Raw genomic sequence first — 21,996 nt, 5'->3', positions numbered from 1 at the left:
CTCCTGTCTGGCAAAAGGTGTGGCAAAGGGCTGGGAGACCTGAAGTACTACTGACAGCCTAATTGGATTGCACCACATGCTTCATTGCCTGGGGGGTGTTTCATGTTTGTTTAAATGTTTTGGATTAGTTGGTTATATGGCAGCCATCTTGTTTTCCCCCGTGTGTGTCATTTGGTTTAGCTAAACCAGTATTTAAGTCCCCCTGTGTGTCATTTCAGGAGGTCAGTTTACCATATGTTTGTTTGAGGTTTTGTTAATTATTATCTTGAGTTTAGTCTATTGAGTTGACCTCTTTTATTGGTCTGCCTGTTTAAGTTTGGCTTTGTTAAATATATTTTCATATTTTTGGGTCAATAAAACCCTTTTTTTGAATTAAAACCACCTGTGTCCTTTATGCTTTACTGCTTGGTCCCTGACAATTGGTGGCAGCAGTGGGATTCGAACCCACGCCTCCGAAGAGACTGGAGGAGCTTTATGGGAAATGGATCCAGCCAAAGGGTAAAACTATTCATGACATTGGTGAAACTATAATCTTGGAGCAGTTTCTCAGAATGTTATCTCCTGAGCTTCAGGTTTGGATCAAAGAACACAACCCTGGTTCAGCAATGGAAGCGGCTCGGTTAGCTGATGTTTTTGTTGCTGCCAGAAAGAAGGGGCAAGCATGGAGCCATAATGCATGGAACGCATCGAGGGACACCCGGAAGATACCTCAGCAAAACCATCTGGATTCAGCAAATACAAGCACCAGTAAGACCTCTCAGTCTACCACTAGACCACCAAAGGTCTCTGGTAAGAAGCTCATTTGTTATCTTTGTGGATTAGAGGGCCATACAAAACCCATGTGCCCAAGAAATTCTGCTAAAATGGTGCAAATGTGCTTTGCCCCTCGTTCTAATGCTGATCCTGAGCAGGAGAGTGACAAATCCATCAAAATGAGTCAGATTGAAGTGAATGGGGTTCTACTCAATGCCCTTCTTGACTCTGGCAGTTCTCAGTCTCTTATTCACTCAGATTTTGCCCCACCTAATATTGTTCGCACCAGTGATACAATTTCAATCTGTTGTGTCCATGGAGATGAGAAAAGATATCCGACAGCTGACATCTACATTAAAGTTCAGGACCAGATGTATCTGCTGAATGTGGGTGTCGTGAACAGTTTGCCTTACTCTGCCGTGTTAGTGCGTGACCTTCCTGTGCTTTTTGATTTGTTGGAGTCTGAGCAGACTGAGGAGTGCAATGTAGCTGTTACCAGAGCTCAGGCTAAGCAAGTCAGTACCCACTCTGAGACCCTGAGTGCCCTGCCTTTTTTTTAATGAGGAGTTTGAGACAACTGTGGCGAAGCCACGGAAGACCCGCAGACAAAGAAGGCAGGAGAAATTCAAATTTTCACCTGTGGATACACTAACAGACGCTGAGCCAACACCGTCACCCCTAGGGTTTAATATTCCAACTGAAATTGCTGAACTCCAAAAATCTGATCAATCTTTAATATTTCTTTTTCGGAAGGCCAAAGAAAAGGAACCTGGAGTAGAGCAGGTTCTTAACAGTGAGTACATCTTGCAAAATGACATTCTCTATCGTCAGCAGGGGTCGGTGCTGCAGCTGGTGGTTCCCCAGAAGGTTAGAAACGCCATTCTCACCTTAGGGCATTCTATTCCGTGGGCTGGCCACCTTGGTGAACACAAGACCACAGCTCGCATCAAACATCATTTCTACTGGCCCGGTCTTAGCAAAGTTTTGTAAAAGTTGCCCACAGTGTCAGATAACATCTGCTAAAATCCCCCATAGAGCTCCACTCCAACCTCTCCCTGTCATCGGCACTCCTTTTGAGCGTCTTGGAATGGATATTGTAGGGCCTGTTGAGAGGAGCAAAGCAGGAAATCGTTACATGCTTGTTGTAACAGATTATGCCACAAAATATCCTGAGGTGTTCCCTTTAAAATCTATAAAGGCCAAGCCCATTGCGTTTTGTTTAGTGCAGTTCTTTGCAAGAGTTGGGTTTCCACGAGAAATACTAACTGATCAAGGCACTAACTTCATGTCTACTCTGTTAAAGCAAGTTTATCAGTTGTTGGGTATCCGGAGTCTGAGAACTTCACCATACCACCCTCAAACTGATGGGCTGACAGAACGGTTTAATCAGACATTGAAACAGATGCTCAGGAAGTTTGGTAACGATTGGGATCAATGGCTGCCATATCTACTCTTTGCTTATAGGGAAGTCCCCCAAGCCTCCACAGGTTTTTCCCCTTTTGAGCTGTTGTATGGTTATGAGGTTCGTGGCCCTCTAACTCTGTTAAAGGAGATCTGGGAGGGAGACAAGGCGGAGGAGGAATCCAAGAACATTTTGTCTTATGTCATTCAGATGAGAGAACGGTTGGAGAAAATGAGTGAACTTGCTCAATCACATATGGTGGAGGCCCAGCAGCAGCAGAAGTCTTGGTATGATAAATCTGCTCGTCAGCATGCGTTTGAGCCAGGACAAAAGGTGCTCGTGCTCCTCCCCAGTGACAACAACAAATTGTTGGCAAAGTGGCAGGGGCCATTTGAAGTCATGAGGAAGCTGGGACCCACCACATATGAGGTGTCCACCCCAGGACAGTTGCGCTCCAGCAAGGTCTTGCATATAAACCTTCTGAAGGAGTGGGTGGAGCGTATTGAACACAAGGCGGATGCAATGCTCATACGGCGAGTGCCTGAAGAAGATGAGCAATATCTACCACCTGCTGGCTCTCTAGATTATGATCTCAGCCATCTCCCAGAGGACAAGCAGCAGCAGGTGAGAGAAATCTGTAAATCAGCAGTCTTTCAAGAGAATCCAGGGAGAACTGACATTGTCGAACATGATATTGTGGTACGAGAAGGTGCCTCTGTGAGACGATTAAGTTACAGGATCCCGGAACGTCTGCTGCCTTCATTGAAGAAGGAAATTGATTTGATGTTATCCCTAGGGATCATCGAAAGATCTAAGAGTGAATGGTGCAACCCTGTGGTCTTGGTACCCAAAAAGGATGAGAGTATGAGGTTCTGTATTGATTTCAGGTACCTGAACTCCATATCCATGTTTGACTCCTACCCGACACCAAGAATTGATGATCTACTTGAACGTCTGGGAAAAGCAAGGTACCTGACCACAATAGATCTGTGTAAGGGTTACTGGCAGGTCCCACTCACTCAACGGTCCAGAGAGTTCACAGCATTCAGAACACCATGGGGGCTTTTCCAATTTACAGTCTTGCCATTTGGACTACATGGAGCTCCAGCAACTTTCCAACGGCTGATGGATCAGGTATTACATGACTGCTCTGACTTTGCTGCTCCTTACTTGGATGATATTGTTATCCACAGCAACACCTGGGAGGAGCATGTGGAACACCTGCGAACTGTTCTGGACCACCTGCACTCAGCTGGGTTGACAGTGAATCCGTCAAAGTGTGTTTTCGCCACTGCTGAGACAGAATACCTGGGCCATGTCATCGGCAAGGGGGTTATCAGGCCACAAGTCAGCAAAATCGAGGCCATGGAATCATCCCCCCTGCCCCAAACAAGGAAGCAGCTGAGATCCTTTCTGGGCATGGCAGGTTTCTACCATCGTTTCATCCCTCAGTTCTCCAACAGGGCAGCTCTGCTCACAGACCTGACGGGATCACGTTCCCCCAATTACATCCAGTGGACAGAGGAGGCAGTGGCAGCATTTCATGACATACAACAGTCACTAAGTAAGCAACCGGTTTTGTACAGTCCCAACTTTGATGAACCGTTCATATTACAGACTGATGCTTCAGATCGGGGCCTGGGAGCTGTCCTCCTTCAGGAAACCATGGAAGGCCGCCATCCAGTGGCTTACATCAGCCGGAAACTGTTTCCACGGGAAGTTCGGTATTCCACAGTAGAGAAGGAGACCTTAGCGATCAAGTGGGCCCTGGACTCCTTCCACTACTATCTACTGGGAAGAGACTTCACCTTGGAAACTGATCACAAAGCACTACAGTGGCTTGAGCAGATGAAGGACACAAATGGGCGAATTACCCGCTGGTACCTGGCCTTACAGCCATTCCGATTCACTGTCCACCACGTACCAGGCAAGGAGAACCTTACTGCTGACTATCTCTCTCATCACACACCTCCCCTCTGAAGAGGGGAGGTGTGTGATGGCATGCCACACATGGTAAGCTCCACACCTCACCATCTGTTGATTCACTTTAGTTTAATTTACAGTCACTACTTTAAAATATTCTATTTATTGTTCAATATCGTTTCTTTATTAAATGTATTCATTTTTCCATCACACCTTCCAATGTTTATATGGCGTGCACACTAGTGATGGGACGTTCTGTATCGAGGCTTCGGAGCGTGTGTCGAGTAATGGAGGGGGCGTTTCCGCGAAGCGCGTATCGAGGCTTGCTTCATTTATGGGAGGAGCTGAAAATGATGACGTCCGAAGCCTCGCTGCCCGGCTGTACCACGTGACTGGTTCATGAAGTGGTTCGAACTTTGCCGCAAGATATGACAGCGATATAAACCCCTCAGACTTCATTCAAAAATGTGGGTGTTTGATGGAGAGTTGCGGTTAGTGAGAGTTTGGAGACCGTATGGAGGTTTATGAGAGTGAGGAAAGTCAGGAGAGAATGGAGCCAGCTAAGAAGAGGAGGATGTCCTCCCCTGTGTGGGAACATTTTGATCTTATTCCGCCCAACAAGGTATGTAAATTTCTACAGAAGATGTATTTTCATGATACTGATGGTGCAATACAATTTATGTTGAGCTGTCTTGACTTTTGTACAAGGTGAAGTGTTTGCTATGTGCCAGGGAGCTGGGATATAACAGCAACACCTCATCCATGCTTAGGCACTACAGAGCTTTGCATGAGAATAAGGGGGACACCGATCGTGGAGCAAGACCAGGTGAGCCATCAAATGCAATGATAATATAGGATGCAGTAATGTTACTAAATGATATAACAATATTATACAACTGTTATAAGTTACGTGTGTGATATTTATATTTGTGCTTTATCTTTATTGTCTTTCCTCAGGAGAACAATCTCAAATAGATGAAGACCTGGTCAGCATGGTGATTGAGGACTCCCAGCCATTTAGCATTGTGGAGGACAAAGGATTCAAAAGATTTGTTAAATCATTAAATCCTAGCTATGTTCTCCCCACTAAAAAGGTCATAAAAGCAGTGAAAATTTAGTTTTTACAGAATAAAATGTGAACAGGCAGGACTGAGGCTCAAAGCCTCAGTGTGTAGCTGTTCATACCTCAACGTTACAAAAGCACAACCACTGTCCACACCCCAACCACACCTCACCTCACAGTAAATGATCATTTCCATTTCAAGCATTTCCAAATAATCATTTCCCATACTGCCACTATAAATATACACAGTATACTGCCATCACTACAATATACATGTTTTACACACTCCTTTTGTTGTTGACATTTACAGGCTGTGTGCAAAATGCCACACTCTTCAAATTCATGCCAGCTATTATTTTTACGTCCAGTAGGTGTCCTGCTAGAGCAAATGAAGCTTCATGAAGCTTCGCGTTGGGGTGAACCAATTGGATGAAAAGCTTCAGTGCTTCATGGGGCTTCATCTGCCCATCACTAGTGCACACGTATTAACCTTGCAAGGTCAAAGTTCTGTTTTATATTAATACATCTTTCTTTGTTTGAGTTACCTGGGGGTTGGTGTCTCCTCCTGTCTGGCAAAAGGTGTGGCAAAGGGCTGGGAGACCTGAAGTACTACTGACAGCCTAATTGGATTGCACCACATGCTTCATTGCCTGGGGGGTGTTTCATGTTTGTTTAAATGTTTTGGATTAGTTGGTTATATGGCAGCCATCTTGTTTTCCCCCGTGTGTGTCATTTGGTTTAGCTAAACCAGTATTTAAGTCCCCCTGTGTGTCATTTCAGGAGGTCAGTTTACCATATGTTTGTTTGAGGTTTTGTTAATTATTATCTTGAGTTTAGTCTATTGAGTTGACCTCTTTTATTGGTCTGCCTGTTTAAGTTTGGCTTTGTTAAATATATTTTCATATTTTTGGGTCAATAAAACCCTTTTTTTGAATTAAAACCACCTGTGTCCTTTATGCTTTACTGCTTGGTCCCTGACAGTCTTAAAGGAAGAATGATGGAAAGCACAGATTTAAACCATGCAAAGTGAAGGCTAATTGGTTCAAAGAAGGCAGGCGAGAAGATGATTGGACTACAGTAATGATGTCAGTATTGAGAATGAGAATGTGGGAAAGCAGTGGTCATGAAAAGAACAGAAAAGGAGAACTGTCTAGTGAGTGGAGCTTCTGGACCAGAACATAGGAGGAGCTCTGCTTCTTAAAGACTACTTTGTGCTTCTGTTCAGCTCACTACAGCAATCTGTGAGGCTCATCTACCCGTCTGCTCCTACTCCCACCTGTGACCACAGACACTGACAACTTCAACATCTTCTGGGAACACACACAATTATTTTAAGATAAAAGTGTAAATCAACTGATTTTATTTTGAAATTCGGAGTTTCTTGAAGCTGTTTCCACAGTTTAAACTGGCATCATGCAGTTTTTCTTCTCACCAGCAGAGGGCCACAAATCGCCATCAATGAAGTTCAAGGAGATGTTAGCGACATCAGAGCTGTGCTGAACATTTGGGGGGGGGGGGGGGGGGGGGGGGGTCAAGATCTCTAAATAAATAAACAAATATAAATAAATCTGGGTAAATTCCCAGATGCTTAAGCATGCAACTATTTTGTTGCTAATGCCTGAAATGAGTAAAGAAAGTCAAAAGCCTATTTATGCAAGATAATTCATAATTTTATTGTCGGGGCTATATTGGTTGGGTCTGATTATTGGGGGGTACGTATTGTTCTTATCAATATGGAAGTTCATGTCTCTTTAATTGGATCAGTTTTCAAAAGCAGCTGTGTTTGATAGAAACATGAGAAATGCTTAATGTCTTTAATATTTTATACATTGAGTACTGTTGGAGTATGGAGCATGGAGCATCCAAACAGCCTGTCTGTTCTCAGAATTTGACAACAAATTAAAGAAAAAACCATTCAAATGTGCTCTTAATATGAAAATCTGTTCCCATTGAGAGCTTCTTTCCTGTCCTGCTTAAGTGAAACAGTAAGAGCATGTGGTGAGGTTGGAAAAATCGGTGTGGAAAAATGACAGTCTCAGATGTGTTTACACTGTGAGGTCTGAGCTCAACACTTCCTGTTTGTTAAACCCGATTTAAATACATTCGGCTCAGTTATCAATAGGAACATTTATAGAATCAGTCACCTGTCAACGCTGCTTCCTGGAGTCCCTTTCTTTCATTTTTCCATGGTTTCCCTCAGTAACCAGACTCTCCCTGCCTCCCCAAACCCCAACTGAGGTCGGACTTTAAAGTCGTCATGAGACAGCTAAAGGTTTAGTCCATGAGCACTGTCACCATGGAAACGTCACTTCTGAACACACATAAAGCTGACTGATCGTTCATCAGCTTTTGTTTTCTAGCGTCTCTTCCGGCGGTGCATGTTTGATTCCTCCACAATAAAAGCCCCCTCCCTGTCACACTGCGGCGTGTCGTGATGCGTTCACTGTTAGGGAACGGCCCACCTGCGGCTCACCTGCCAGCCCGTCTCGTGTGTACATCAGGGTCCGGGAGTTAGCAGCGCCTTCTCCTCGGGAGCTCCGATAAGATGGCGGATTAACGAGCTGACGTTTATTTCACCGACGCTGCTGTGACGGTTAGTCCCTGCGGAGGGGTGCGGGATCAGATGCGGGATATTTACGGTTTTCCGGCTGAGGTTTTCCGGTGGTGACGCCGGCAGACGGCTAACTTCAGCTCTCTGCTGCGGCATCTCGGCCGAAGCCGCTCCGCACGTCCTCTGACCGCAAAACCGCAGGGGCAGGATCCCGGTTTTGACACAAACCCGGGTTTATCAGGGGTTTTATTGGTTCCAACTGTCAGGTTAGTGCACCGAGGACTAAAGGGGCCCTTTGTGGATAATTCGGGCGCAGGTACACCTCTGAGTGATGCGAACTGCGGGACTCTGATCCCGGAGAGTCTAACTGCAGAATCACATTACAATCGCCTTTTTTCTTTGAAGATAGCCCGGTTTATTTTGGATAATCTCATTCTAAACTTGAAGTGGGTAGGTTCAGGACTGACGGGGGCCTTTGTGGATAATTTGGCTCCAGGTAAAATCCTCCTGGGCTATGCAGACATGAGATACGGGCCGGACCAGGAACCCGACCGGAGAGAAGCGGAGCCTGCAGCGGAGCCTAGCATCAAGAAAACCAGTTTTTAGTCTCCATCCGGCTTATTCAGGATTTTTTATTTTTTATTTTTATTTTGAGCCGCATGTCCCGGACCACGGGGGGTCTCTGAGGATCATCCGGAACCATGGGGACTCAGGGACCGGGCCGGAAGAGGATCCCAAACCGGGAGAAACTGACCGGAGAAGACGATGCACTGAACCAGATCGCCCGGGAGGTGAGGATGTTTATTAATAGACCCGCTGGTGTCGATTTGATCGATCAGGGGGAGAAATTGACATCAGAGAAACGTTTCTGTGAATCACAGCTGGTCCCAGCTGTTTAGGGCCCAGGGCCGCACACTGCTTAGGGGCCCCTCTGGACCCCGGCCAAGACTTTATTTCACAGCAGAAGATCAGAAGCATTAAATTATTACAGTAAAATATTAATATATCTGAGTAACGTCTAAAAAATTAACATTTTAAAATGTGTTTACATAAAAATAATAGGAACAAATCATGAAATTTTTACTCAATTTGAAAGTGAAATGATAAAATTACAGTATAATTTGTGTTCCAATAGTTTGATACTTCAGAGTATTGTACAGTTTTACTTTCAGTATGTCACAGATCTGTAGATCTTTGGTTCCTCATATTTTCCATCTGACTGTGACATCAGTGGATGGTGTATGGAGTCTAAATCGAGATTAAATCAGGAGATCTGCTGCAGGTCACGTTTGGTGTCACATCTGAGCGGTTTGTAGTAAAGACCTGATGATTGTGATGATGATGATAATTGGGAGGAAAAAATGTGAGAACAAAAGTGTGTCGCCCTGGGTGCTCAAGCTGGAAACTCAGACTGATGTTGCAGATTGACTGCTTTCTAACTCTGAGCCCTGACTATAATCTGTTTTTAGTAAACTGTCTGTTTCAGGTGATAGAACTTGGTATCAGACACTTTTAGTACTTGACCTGGGTTTATAGTGACCAGAGGTGATCTGGAAATAACAGACTGCATATCACCAATTGGCTGCACAGTAACGTCACTTGATGAGTTACGAGAGCACCTCCTTAACAAAAATCAAAACTGCCATTTTTGAAACAAAGGACTTCACTGGAAGTCATTTGATGTAACAACTCCACACACGTTAGGTACTACTCGACTATAATGGAGCAACGCCTATGGTATAGTTCAGGGGTATCAAATGTAAGGCCTGGGGACCAGAATTGGCCCAGCAAGGACTCTAATCTGGCCAGTTTGATGGATTTGGAAGATGTGAAGGACAAAATGTTGGATTGGTAACTTGTTAAAATGACGTTGGACGGCGGTAACACATTAACTAGCTAACCGCGCTAACGTGTTGATAATGTGCAGCCCCACATACAAGGTGATCCACGATAACTCACTAACGGAGATTTGCCGCGTTAACGTTAACGTCATTTTCACGAGATTAACACTGACAGCACTAGGTTTTCTTTTATGATAAATTTGAAGTGTGGCAGCTTCAGCTGTAATTGAAAAGCTACATAGTCTCGTCCATGTGCATTAGTTTGTTTCGTTATGTTAGTAATTCTGTTAATATTCCCTGTGTATGTCCTGCCAACTTTAAAACGCAGTGCAGGGTGTGTAGTTACAAATGTAACACATTTTTGGTTTTAGAAAAGAGAAGATGAATGGAAATGAAGACAACTAAAAACTGTGTGCCACTGATCACCATCATGATTGGTGATCTCACTAGTCTGTTGCAGCACTTGGGTCCCATCACATTACAGGAAAACAGCATCTCTGCATATCTGCAGTACAAACCAGTTTAACTATGAGGGCAAGAACTCGTAAGTCATGATGCAGGCGAGATGCTGATTTGCTCTCGTTGCCCGGTTCTGGTCAGAAGCTTTCGTGGATGTGGAGTAAACATCCTTTCATCCAACCCAACACTTATCAGATTCAATGAAAACTCCCAGCATGTGTCACACCTCACTGTGGAGCTTGTTTTTGTTGTTGTTGCTGTTGCTCGGTGATGTTGCTGTTGCTCGGTTGTGGTTCTTCTCTCAGCGGGTGGTGGCGCTAGCTGTGGAGCCTCACCCTGAAACTGGTTTGGCCACATTCAGTGAGCCTGAAGCACGTACACACACACACAGCCTTTAAGCTGTGTGTGTGTGTGTGTTTCTAATCAGCAGTGTGGACACTGTTAAATCAGGCTTTTTTTTTTTTCACTGGAGTCTGGTGTGACACAAATACCAAAGTTTTCCCTCCCACTGACCTACTGGGAGAACAAACACACACTCTGTACGTGTGTGTATATGTGCAACCTCTCTTAATCCCCTGCTGAAGCACAAACATTAATCTGCATTTCAGCAGTCACAACATGACGAGCCCACTCATCTTCATCACCAGCAGACTCATCATCACTGCAGTGTAAAGACAAGGACTCTTGTACATGTTTAAATATACCATCAAATTCATGTTTGATAAAGTAAAATGTTTTTAAAACCAGTAAAAGTATAATATTCAGGAGTTTATAAGTACAAAATAAACTGGTGGTACTTTTTATTATTTAAACACTAAACTAGTATTTTTATCATTTAAAAAAAAAAAAAAAGATTAATTCAAATTGTGAAAAATCTTTCCAAAAAATTAGGTACTTTTATGCTTACAATAATGAATGTATAATATAATAAAGTAATTGCATTAAAATATAAATATTTTGTAGGCTGTAGCCGCGTTTGTAGGCTGATTACGTTACAGTGACACGTCAAAGGCTGTCCAAACTCGAAGACTTCTCCAAATGCATCCGACAAATGCATCCTTAATTTCCCCAGATTTGAAGGCTGGGTTGGGCGTAGGGCTGCCATGATTAGTCGACTAGTCACGATTATGTCGACTATCAAAATCATCGACTAATTTAGTCTTCGACGCATCATTTGAAGCTTTGTAAGATCCCAAAAGACACAGGAATAAGTAAGTAGCAGGATTTAAGAGTGTAATAACGGACTGAAACAGAAGATGGCAGCACTGCGTGTATAAGGATGCCAGCTGCCGCTAAACCCCAAAGAAGAAGAAGCAGTGTCGGGTATCGTAGCTGTGTCCAAATTCAAGAATCGCATCCTCCTGTTCCCGCATTTTTAGGCCGATTACGTTACAGCGACACGACGAAGACTGTCCAAATTTGAAGACTCCGACAAATGCAGCCGACAAATGTGTCCTTCATTTCCCCAGATTTGAAGGATGGGTTGCTTCGTGGCCCAACCTATCCCAGAATTCATAGCGCAGCTCTGCTCAGTTTCCAACAATGGCGGCAGCTAGTTAGTTTTAATATTACTCTAAAATGTTATTGTTTGGCTTTTTTCAGTATTTTATTTGTTCCTAAGTAAATCGGTTTGGCTGAGATTAAAGTTATAGTTGTTACACAACTGAATAAACATCAAGCAGACAACTGATTATCAGAAGTGTGAGAAGCTCAAGAACATACTCCAGTGTCCTGTTATATTTTAGATAGCAAAGAGCAGACGGCTGGGTTTACTAAACTCCACCGAGACAATCTGCAAATTTCATTAAAAGTTTAATAAACTATCATCTTATCTTTATTTTTGGTTAGCACAGACCTTAAACACTTCAAGCTGTAAGCTAATGATAGTTATATAAGAGCAGATGCATGCTGGTGCAATAAGCTGTATGTTTTACGTCCAATGGATGCATGATCTGATTAGTCGACTAATCGCAAAAATAATCGGTGACTAGTCGACTATCAAAATAATCGTTTGTGGCAGGCCTAGAGTTGAGTGTTCTCAGGTATCTCTCAGGTGTGTGCTGACAGTTAGATGGAGGGAGTGTCTCAGGTATGAAGAGAGGTGGATGGACCACATTCCTTCTGCAGTGACAGAACACACAGCTTAAATGTTGACAGGTGTTTGCACACTCGGGTGTACTGTCCTTTTAAGTGGTGTCCTGGAAACAGCAGCTTTTCTTCTCTGGTAATTTAAAGTCATTTCTGATGTTGTCACAAGTCTGGACACCTTTTCTTTTTAGACATGCCTGAGTTGAGGCATGTGTTATCAGGTGATTTGTGGCAGCCAATCACATGACACCTATAGATTGATTCAGTAATTAAGACGATGTCTCCTGTGGAGTAATTGATCAGCTGGTGTCTGACTGTGATCACCTGTACTTTATAATAACGCTGTTGTTGTGCTGATAAATCTTTTTGAATGAACCTGAGAGACACACTGATGCCCCCTGCTGGACTCACCTGAGACTCACCTGAAGAATCAGACCTCAAACATTTACATCAGTTTCACATAAATATATTTACTGTTTAACATTTTCACAGTATTTTAGGTTATTTTTGCAAGTAAGATGTTGTTTTTAATTTTATTTTTTTCAGATAAAATATTTTTAGGTTACAAACTTTTTTTTAAACTTGTATTTACATAATTATTTAATGCTTAAAATAAAAATGAAAGATTGTAAATAAGAAGTGTTTAAAAAAAAAAAGAACAGAAAATGTTTCAAAATAAGCAACAAACTGTTTATTAAAATGTAATTTTCAGGACATTTTTATTTTATTTTATTTTTATTTGTTTTGGTGTGAATTTTTTTTTTTTTTTTTTTTTTTTAATTTTAAGCTTTAATGTCATTACTTTTTAGCAGCTTTAGTTTTACATTTAGAATTTAATTTAATAAAAGCAGGAAGTGGTTCAGGTTTATGGTCTCTAACAGTGACTGATGACATCACTGAGTGTATTGATTAAAGCTGAGAGGAATTTGATCGAGTTATTGATCAATGACGAACAGACAGCTGAATGAGGCTTTTATTTATTTATTTTATTTTAACTTACATTCTTATTAAAGTTACATAACATTCATGTTTTATTATCAATCACAGTTTTGGGTTTTTTTGTTTTTTTTTTTGGTGTTTATTATAATTTTTTTTATTGCTGACTCATAGCATTTGAAACCTGTGACCCGGTAATTGGTTATTGATCACAAAATTTTGGCTGATGTATTGCTCTCCATGTGTGTTCAGGCGGAGGCACGGCTGGCAGCTAAGCGGGCCGCGAGAGCCGAGGCCCGAGAAATCCGCATGAAGGAGCTGGAGCGACAGAAAGAGGTTAGCAGGCTTTTATTTTTTAAGAAACAATGATTATAATTGTGGTGATCAATTACTGATCAGAAAGAGAAGAGCTCACAATTTCACATGGAAACAGTTTATTTTACAAGCTTGTGAAAACAGTTTGATGCAAGGAGGAAAAACTGACTTCTTCAGGTATGTTTTAAAACCACGTAAATAAGAACAGTTAAAAAAAAAAAATTGAAAATGTAAAAAGCAGGTCATCTTCTCTTTGTTGATTCATTCATTCTAATGACCTTTGACCTCAGTAAACACTGTTCCTGTTCTCAAGTCTTATCTTATAAAATTTCAGGCTGTGCAGCAGGGCTGCATGCCGTAAAAAAAACTCAGTTTACTAAAGAGTAAGAATAAACAAAGACAGGAAGTCATCAAATTGTGTTTATGTGAGGTCAAAGGCCAGTCTGACTGAGCCTTTAGTCACCGCTCGGTCTGAAGTGTGGAGGTAACCCGGCCTTGTCCTGCTGTGGTGAGTCTCAGAACAACTTTATTAACAATAAATTATTACAGTGTGTCTGTTTACTGATTGTTTGTAATGATTAGTTTGTTTTCATCAGCTCTTCTGATTTTGCTTCTTATACCAAAGATATAAAAAATAAGAAAGGGCTTTGAATGACGGGTCATTGATCAGTGAGTGACTGATGAATGAGATTCAGAAAAGAGCTGAGCGTCATCAGCCTCTGACAAAGTAAAAAAAAAACTGCTTTTGCTGTGAAAGTCGGACAAGAAGTTAAATAGTTACATTTCTATAAATGTGTAGTTACTTTGAAATTGTTGGAGACACAGACTCTGGGTTTAAAGTCTCAGCCGTTATCTCCCACTGAGCTGCAGTCTGTTTGTGTCCTCTGTCTTCATTATCCTGGACGCCCCTTTGACCTTTGACCTCTGGCTTCTCTGACCTGTTTTTTCTCTCCTCTCGTTCTTCCTTTAGCTGTTTCACAGTCATAAGGTATGAATAAGTCCTCCATTCAGCCTTAACTCATTCTTTCTTTTAGTTTTATCTTTTTGGGGGAACCAGCTGGGTAGGGCTTTGCACTAACTCCACCCAGCTGGTGTCCCCAGAAGGACAAAGCAAACAGATTTCATATTTTGTCTTTGAATAGTTGAAACTTTGTCCTTTCCCCCATTTGATCTTCTCCTCTTCCACCTCTTCGTCCTCCTCTACAGAAGTATTACGGTGTGGATAATAAGTGGGGTCACATTGAGCAGTGGATGGTAGGACTCTGTGCGAGTGTCAGGCTGACACATGAAAGTTCCAGTGGAGATAAAGGGCCGTTTCATCATATTACCTGTGCAACAGCTCATAGTCAATCATATGACTCTAAAACAAGACTTGAGTTATAATAAAACACGGTCTAATAAAAAATACCCGTCGTGTAAGTACATAATAATTACATTTAGATAACAGTGTAGCATATTACATGAGCTGTATATGCAAAATGCAATCAATGCAATGCATCATTAGAAATGAAACAACATATTAAATGTGTATCCACAAATAAAACAGAAATGAATTTAAATAGGCGTTGTATTAGAAGTCATTAAAAAATAGAAAGTAAAAAGTATCCGATTTTAGAGTTTTATAATTATAATCAATATTTTAAACAATGTAACAGAACCTGTTTTCTGTGTAACATAAAATAAACCAGCCCTTTGAAGCCTCCCATGTGACTCTGGGCTGTACACGTTAACATGAGTTACATTTAAGAGTGTCACAGTTTGAAATAAAATACTAATAATGTAATTTGTTTGATATAAATATAAAAGAAAGGAAAAATAAAATTGTATTGAAAATGCCGTAATTTTATATTAAATGTTGAGTTCATATTACAGGACAGAGATCATGACAATAATTCATCAAATATTGAATTTAATTTTGTTAACACAGTGTGATTCAGCAAAAAGTTGAATAAAAGTTAAAACTTTAATGCGATTTAATGGAACGTGATGTAAGTAAAAGCAACACTAAGGTGTCTTTTATATCACGTAACACAGCATATTAAAATGTAATGAATATAAAAAAGAATAAAACAGTATTACCTTAATGTAAGCTACATGTACATGAGCACAGTTTAACGTTATGTTAAAAGTCAAATAAAACTGAGCCTGAATCCAGATGTTTGAGTGAAACCAGCTGATTTTTTTTGTCTCAATCCTAAAGCCTGACCCCATTTACCCAGCTCTTTTTTTTTTTTTTTTTTTTTTTTTTTAAGTGCGTAACAGCAGGAGTTTTCATGTGTCAGCAGGATGCCACTGTCTGTTGTTGTTGTTGTTGTCTGTTCTGCACGTGCTCAGACAGGCTCAGATTAATGGCCTGTTTAATCCTGTCTGATAGATTATCAGTTATCATCCTCCCAGTAACCGTTCCTGCTCGCACGTCTCTGCAGCTGCTGCTGTTTCACACCTGCGTCTGATTTCTGTTTAATTCTAATTAATATTAACTTTTATATTTGTGTCAATTTGCATTTATTTTTAAATTAATAGAGCATTACTTTTAACTGCTTTTTGTGTATCTTCATTTTTTATTCTTGTATTTATACTTTTACACTGTGTTCGACTTATCCCCTAAGCAGACCTCTTTTATTACTTTTATTTTCTTTCTTTTTTTAAAATAAGAACTACAAAATTTTTGTAGTATTTTGACAGGCTATGGTCTGTCATTTCTCCCCCCATGCTTCTTGTCTGCATGCAGCAGCCTTCATGTGTTTGTGCTTTATTAGACCATGCCAATGATGCAATAACCTGCTGTTTAACGTGTTCAGAGGACACCTGCCGCCTTCTTCTTTGGTTTCAATCTTTTAACCTGCTTTCTACTTCGTGGCCTTTCAGGAGGATAGTGAGCGGTATTCTCGCCACTCTCGGAGGCACGCGTCGGTCTGTATCTCTTTCCTGTTTTTCTGTTTCTTTATTTCTTTAACAAATTAAAAATCATGTGTGTTACCTGTCCACGCTGACTATCACACCTCCAGTTACGACTTGTGTGGAAAGGTGTATTTGGGACACTATGACATCATTGTAGGCATGGTTAGTTTCCACTAACTCACCAGGAGGTCTGAGTGTTTGGTCCCCTAAAATCTAAACACAAAGCAACATCCTAAGGCTGGATCAACTTCTAAAGAACATTAGATCATCCAATAAGCTCTGGATAGTTTACACTCAGGTCTAACTCAGGTCTAGTAAAGCTTTTTTTTTTAAGTTTTTATTTATATAGCACCAAACCACAGCAGCAGTCACCTCACGACGCTTTATGCTGTAAGGTAAAGCCTGTGCAATGACAGAATCAATGACGTGAAGAACTGTGCTGTCTGTTGATGCTCTGCTTGTTTAATTGCAGATCTCTGACGATGAGGAGAGGATGTCAGTTGGGAGTCGAGGCAGCCTCAGGGTGAGTTCACATCTCAGCATTTTAACCACAGAAGAAGAGTTTACTACATAAAAACCTAGTTTTTATGGACACTGCTCAGGTTCTGCTAATGGACTGCGGCTCGTTAAGCTGCTGTATGAAGCATTTTGGTGGTAAATGACAGAGGTTGAACGTGAAGACTAGATATGAGCAGCTCGTTCAGAGCTGCAGAGCTTCATGCTGATTACTGCAGGTTATGTACAGACGGGGACGCTGCTGCGGCAGCTGTAAGCAAGAAAGAGACAGGAGGCCGATTAATAATCAATAACATCAAGAGGTTGAGTCACATCATGAGCTTGCTCATTGTGAGGTCACTTCTTGTGAAAATAAAGAGTCTGGTCGTCTCTACCTGTCTGCAGCCTTCAGCGTTTTTCTCTGATGCTCCTCGCTGCCACGGCTATAGGGTCTGACTCTCTGACATCACTTCCTGTGGTTGTGTGTAGCTCAGTAGAAGATCAAACTGAGTAGCAGTGAAGTTAGAACAAACCTGTCTTATGATCAAACTCATTATTGACCCACATGCTGATTTCATCCTGATTAATCAAAACATTTAAGTTCCATTGATCATTAATGAGTTTGATCAGTTTTCTAAAGATTTATTTTTACATCTTGATAAAGTGATAAACAACTGATGACACCAACTCTTTTCTTTCTTCTTTCCTTCCCTCTCTACCTCCTTCCTGTGTCACCTTCACATTTAATTTTTGATCCTCTTTTTCTCTCATCTCCTTTCTTCCTTCCTTCCTTCAATCCTAATTTTTCTCCCTCCGTCCTTTTTTTCTCCTTTCTCTTATTTCCCTTTCACCTGCATTCATTCCTTTTCACCCTTCCTCTTTTCCTACATCCTCTGTACCCTCCTCCTCCTATGTCCAGCCTTCGGACTACAGCGGGTTTCTGGGTTCGGGTTCTCGGGCCTCTTCCAGGGCCAGTTCAGCTCGGGCAAGCCCAGTGGTGAGCTCTCATCTCTGGATGTCTCAGTCTGACTCTGTGGCCCCCCCTGCTGGCTGCTCGCAGCCTCACTCATTGAAGTTTACAGTAAAACTCAATCAGTCATATCAATAATCAGTGTTTCTGTGTTCAGGTGGAAGAGAGGACAGACAGAGAGTTCCCAGATAAAGTGAGCCCACTCTTGATTTTATTTTATCTTTTTAAAAACATCATATGTTTTTTAAACTTGTATAAAATTTATGTTTAATATTTATTTTTTAAAAACTAAAATACTGTAATTTTACCAAGTAAATACATTTTTTGTTATTGATTTATTTTAAATGATCTGATATAAATTTGGTAATCATTTTTGTGTCAGGGCTCTAGGACGGCCTCGACGCTCTCAGCAGCCACTCTGGCCTCGCTGGGCGGAGCCTCATCTCGCAGAGGAAGCTGTGACACGTCATTCTCCGTAGAAACCGAAGCGTCCATTAGAGAGATGAAGGTCACGTTTAAAAAAACCATGAGACAGTTTCTTTAGTGTTTGAAACAAGTTGAATTCAAGATTTAAATAAATGTGTCTCAAGCACTCACCAGTTTTAGTGCTCATGTTGAATAATGAATTAATGAATAATAAATAATAAATAAATGTACAAAGTTTGTTTCAAGGGCTTTACTGTGATAAATATGAAAAAAATAAAAACCTATTTTGTGACTGTAGGACTCTCTGGCGGAGACTGAGGAGAAGTACCGTAAAGCGATGGTTTCTAACGCTCAACTGCACAACGAGAAGTCGACTCTGATGTATCAGGTGGAGACGCTGAGGGAGGAGCTCAACGAAATGGAGGAGCTGCTGTGGGAGACGCGGCGCCGCTGCGACGATGCACACAAGGTCACATATTTGTATACATTTATATTTGCAACCATGTTTGATATGAATAGAGTCAAAGAAAAAGAAAGTCCACGTATCATCATTATATATCATCACTGTGTCTCATTTATTTGAAAAAAACTGAACCCAAATATAGAACCACAAGTGTCTCAGTCGGACTGAGGTCTGGACGTTTGTGGCATCTAACGTTTCTAACGGAGATTTGCTGCCGTGCTTTGGATCATCATGCTGTTACCCAGTTTCAGCTGTGACACTAACGGCCTCAGATTTAACTCGAAAACTTTCAGTTCACTTTCTTGTCACAAGAAGGGAAAGTTGTTCAGTGCAGCAGCTTATATGATTTTGATTACAGCAGTGAAAAACATAAACATGCAATAAATACAAAAAACAAATTATTACAAAAATAAATTAAATATACCTAAAATCTCATCTGTGAAGGTTCTCAGTCATCCAGGTCATTGTAGTTATGGATCTTCGAAAGAAAAACGTCTGGGCTTCTTTAAGTTTCTTGAATTGAAGACGTTTTTGTTTTTTGTTTTTGTTTTTCTTTGAGAGCTTTAACCTTAAATGTAAAGGCTGAAATTCTGCTTACAGGCTGTGATACATTCAGCTTTCTGAAGCACCAACACCTCTGAGATTACAGCGTTCTCAGAGTATCTTACTTCCTTGTTTCATAGCATTCTGTAACCCAGGACTGCTCTGCACATTTCACAACATGTGATCAGTAAAAAAGATTCAATAAAAAAACATTATCTTTTCTCTGAGACTTGCACGGTGTGATCTCGGGGTGAGTTTGCTGGGACGTCCTCTCCTGCCTTGAATGTTTTCCACTTGTGAATAATCTTTCTCACCGTAGAATGATGGACCTCAGATTGTTTGAAATGACCTCATAACCTTTCCCAGATTGACAGGAAGCAGCAGTTGCTTCTCTAATATCATTGATTATGTCTTCCTTACCTTCATGTTAACACACCTGAAACTTCAGAACTGCTCAAAATGCACCTTGGTGTTACCGACCCTCATAGTTCCTTTGGAAGCAGTGAGGCTGGAGTTTGTTCTTCATGAACAGTTAAATATTGTGAAATAAAGACACGGCATAATATTAGATGTGTATTACGTTTGGTACATAAAGCCTAAGCAATTTAAAGAGGGTCTTCTTTTTTTTACCATGTCTGTAATTATCTTAACTGCAGATTTGAGGATTTTTTTTTTTCTCGTCTACTGTTGTTGTTTATCAGTGTGTGTTTGTGTGTGTTTTCAGGAGTGGGAGCGTGAGCGTCATGCTCACAGCTTACTGCAGTTTCACTTCAAAGACATGAAAGAAACTCTGAGAAAGACTGAGGAGCTGCTCACGGTTGGTTAACACACACACTATGTTACTTTTAATTACAGCGAAGACATGTAGCAGAAACAGTTGAGCACACAAAGTCCAAAAAGCTCAAACTAAAGCAAAAAACAGAGATAAATATGACACCAAACGAACAAATCGCTGTTTGTAATTCATTTGACATCTTTGTAACAGTATATAAGGAAACTATCTGATAACTTTGTACACCAGTGAATTCATACACTGCATTTAAAAAAAAAATAAAAAAAAAAAAAAATATATATATATATATATATATATATATATATATATATATATATATATATATATATATATATATATATATATATATATATATATATATATATATATACATACACACACACACACACACACACACACACACACACACACACATTATATTAGGGGTGCAACGATACACAAAATTCACGGTTCGGTTCGGTTCGATACTTTGGTGTCACGGTTCGATATTTTTTCGATACAAAAAAAATGTTCATGCCTTTTTAATTTGTCATTTATTAAAATTAGAAATATATATTTTAACTCAAAAGTACAGTTTTTAAATTTAACCCTAACCCTTGTGCGTGTTTTTTATTTTGACAGCGAATGCGCACCTGCGGACCACTTATGTGCAGCCCTGGTTATATAGCTCGTCATATTGCAGCCACAGAAATTCTTTTGTCCATGAAACCATAAAGCTGCACTTTCTTTTTGCCTTATAGTCTGATTTGTCATAACTTCTCCGTTTTGTGGTAAGCTTTTCTTTGGCTGTCACTTCTTCACCCTGACCTGTCTTATTTGGCTCAGCAGAACTGAAATGCTTTTACACACGGACTCACATAAGCTCAGCGATTCTCTGCGCGATCAACCTCTCACATGTTTAAGCTGCGGGAGATTTCACTTGTCATGTTTGCATAGTAAGCTAACGATTAATAAGACGATGTCAGAGGAATTGGTGCACAAATTATCATCACTCACAGATCAGTGCTGTCGCTCTCTATACACAGTTCGCGCGATTGCAAAACAAGCGCAAATTCAAACGCGATTTCAATATGTCACATATTGACAGTGGCTCACAGATGCCAATGACATAATTACCCAGCTACATTTCTGAAAGAATGCAAAAGCATTGACATATATTTTTCCTTCCTACAATAGCCCGACGGGCAGGGCAGAGATAGATTTTGGTAGCCCGACTGAAAAAAATCGCTAGCTCCAGGACGTCGGGCTAGCGATATTGCAAGCCCTGTATCTGATTGAGGAATCACTCATCTTTGGAAAAGAGAGTTTATTACAGAGAAATGTCTCTTTCCAAAATAAAAGCTATACTATTCGCTTCTTCTGGGCTATATTCTCAGCAGCATAAGGAGAATCATGTGCTAACAGCTGTCTAAATGACTCGGCTAAAGTTAGTAGCATGCTTGTTGTTTTGGTCTTTGCACTAGGATGATGTCTGCGTAAATGTGCAGTCATATTCGTTGTGTTCCCACTAGTGCTTTCAGGTTAATCTCGTTGAAATGACCTTAACGCCACAACACGGCAAATCTCCGTTAACGAGCTACCGCCGATCGCCCCGTGTGTGGGGCTAGACGGCCAACACGTTAACGAGCTAACTGCGCTAACACACTAGTGTCGTGTCCAAATTCATGGGCTGCATCCTCCTGAGGACCCGGCCTTCGCGGTCTACGTGGGCCAGGTCCTCAGAAGGTCGGGTAGGCCGGAAGTAAACGGCCGTGAAATTGGACGGTCCAGCCTTCAGATCTGCGTCACCGCTGTCTCGGTGGAGTTTAATAAACTCGGCCGTCTGCTCCTTGCTATCTAAAATATAACAGGGCACTGGCGTAAATTCTCGACTGTCTCATACTTCTGTTTAATCAGTTTTCTGTTTGACGTTTAGTCAGCTGTGTAAAAACCAAGGAGGAACCCACCCGGGGGATTAATAAAGTTTTATTTTATCTAATCTAATAACTTTAATCTCAGCCAAACCGATTTACTCACGAACAAACAAAACACTGAAAAAAGCCCAACAATAACATTTTTAGGTTGTCTAAGTGAC

The 21,996-nt window shown here is 41.0% G+C and overlaps 1 protein-coding gene across 11 annotated transcripts in view; it reads left to right on the top strand.

Moving 5' to 3' along the window:
• Positions 1 to 7,457: 7,457 nt before the first annotated feature.
• Positions 7,458 to 21,996, top strand: part of lrrfip1b (leucine rich repeat (in FLII) interacting protein 1b) — a 28,232-nt gene continuing 13,693 nt past the window's right edge. The window contains exons 1-11 of one of the 11 annotated variants that reach the window (XM_024798735.2): positions 7,458 to 8,483; positions 13,269 to 13,352; positions 14,302 to 14,319; positions 14,538 to 14,585; positions 16,200 to 16,244; positions 16,705 to 16,755; positions 17,647 to 17,724; positions 17,855 to 17,890; positions 18,080 to 18,205; positions 18,422 to 18,592; positions 19,854 to 19,946. In XM_024798735.2, the coding sequence (XP_024654503.1) occupies positions 8,394 to 8,483; positions 13,269 to 13,352; positions 14,302 to 14,319; positions 14,538 to 14,585; positions 16,200 to 16,244; positions 16,705 to 16,755; positions 17,647 to 17,724; positions 17,855 to 17,890; positions 18,080 to 18,205; positions 18,422 to 18,592; positions 19,854 to 19,946 (840 nt within the window). In that variant the 5' untranslated portion in view covers positions 7,458 to 8,393. The other 10 variants (XM_024798739.2, XM_024798744.2, XM_024798737.2 and 7 more) reach the window with 10 other exon arrangements.

Source organism: Maylandia zebra, linkage group LG23, assembly GCF_041146795.1.
Source record: "Maylandia zebra isolate NMK-2024a linkage group LG23, Mzebra_GT3a, whole genome shotgun sequence".
Lineage (NCBI taxonomy): Eukaryota > Metazoa > Chordata > Actinopteri > Cichliformes > Cichlidae > Maylandia > Maylandia zebra.
Note: the sequence above shows the minus strand (reverse complement) of the source record. Positions and strands in the feature narration are given on the sequence as shown.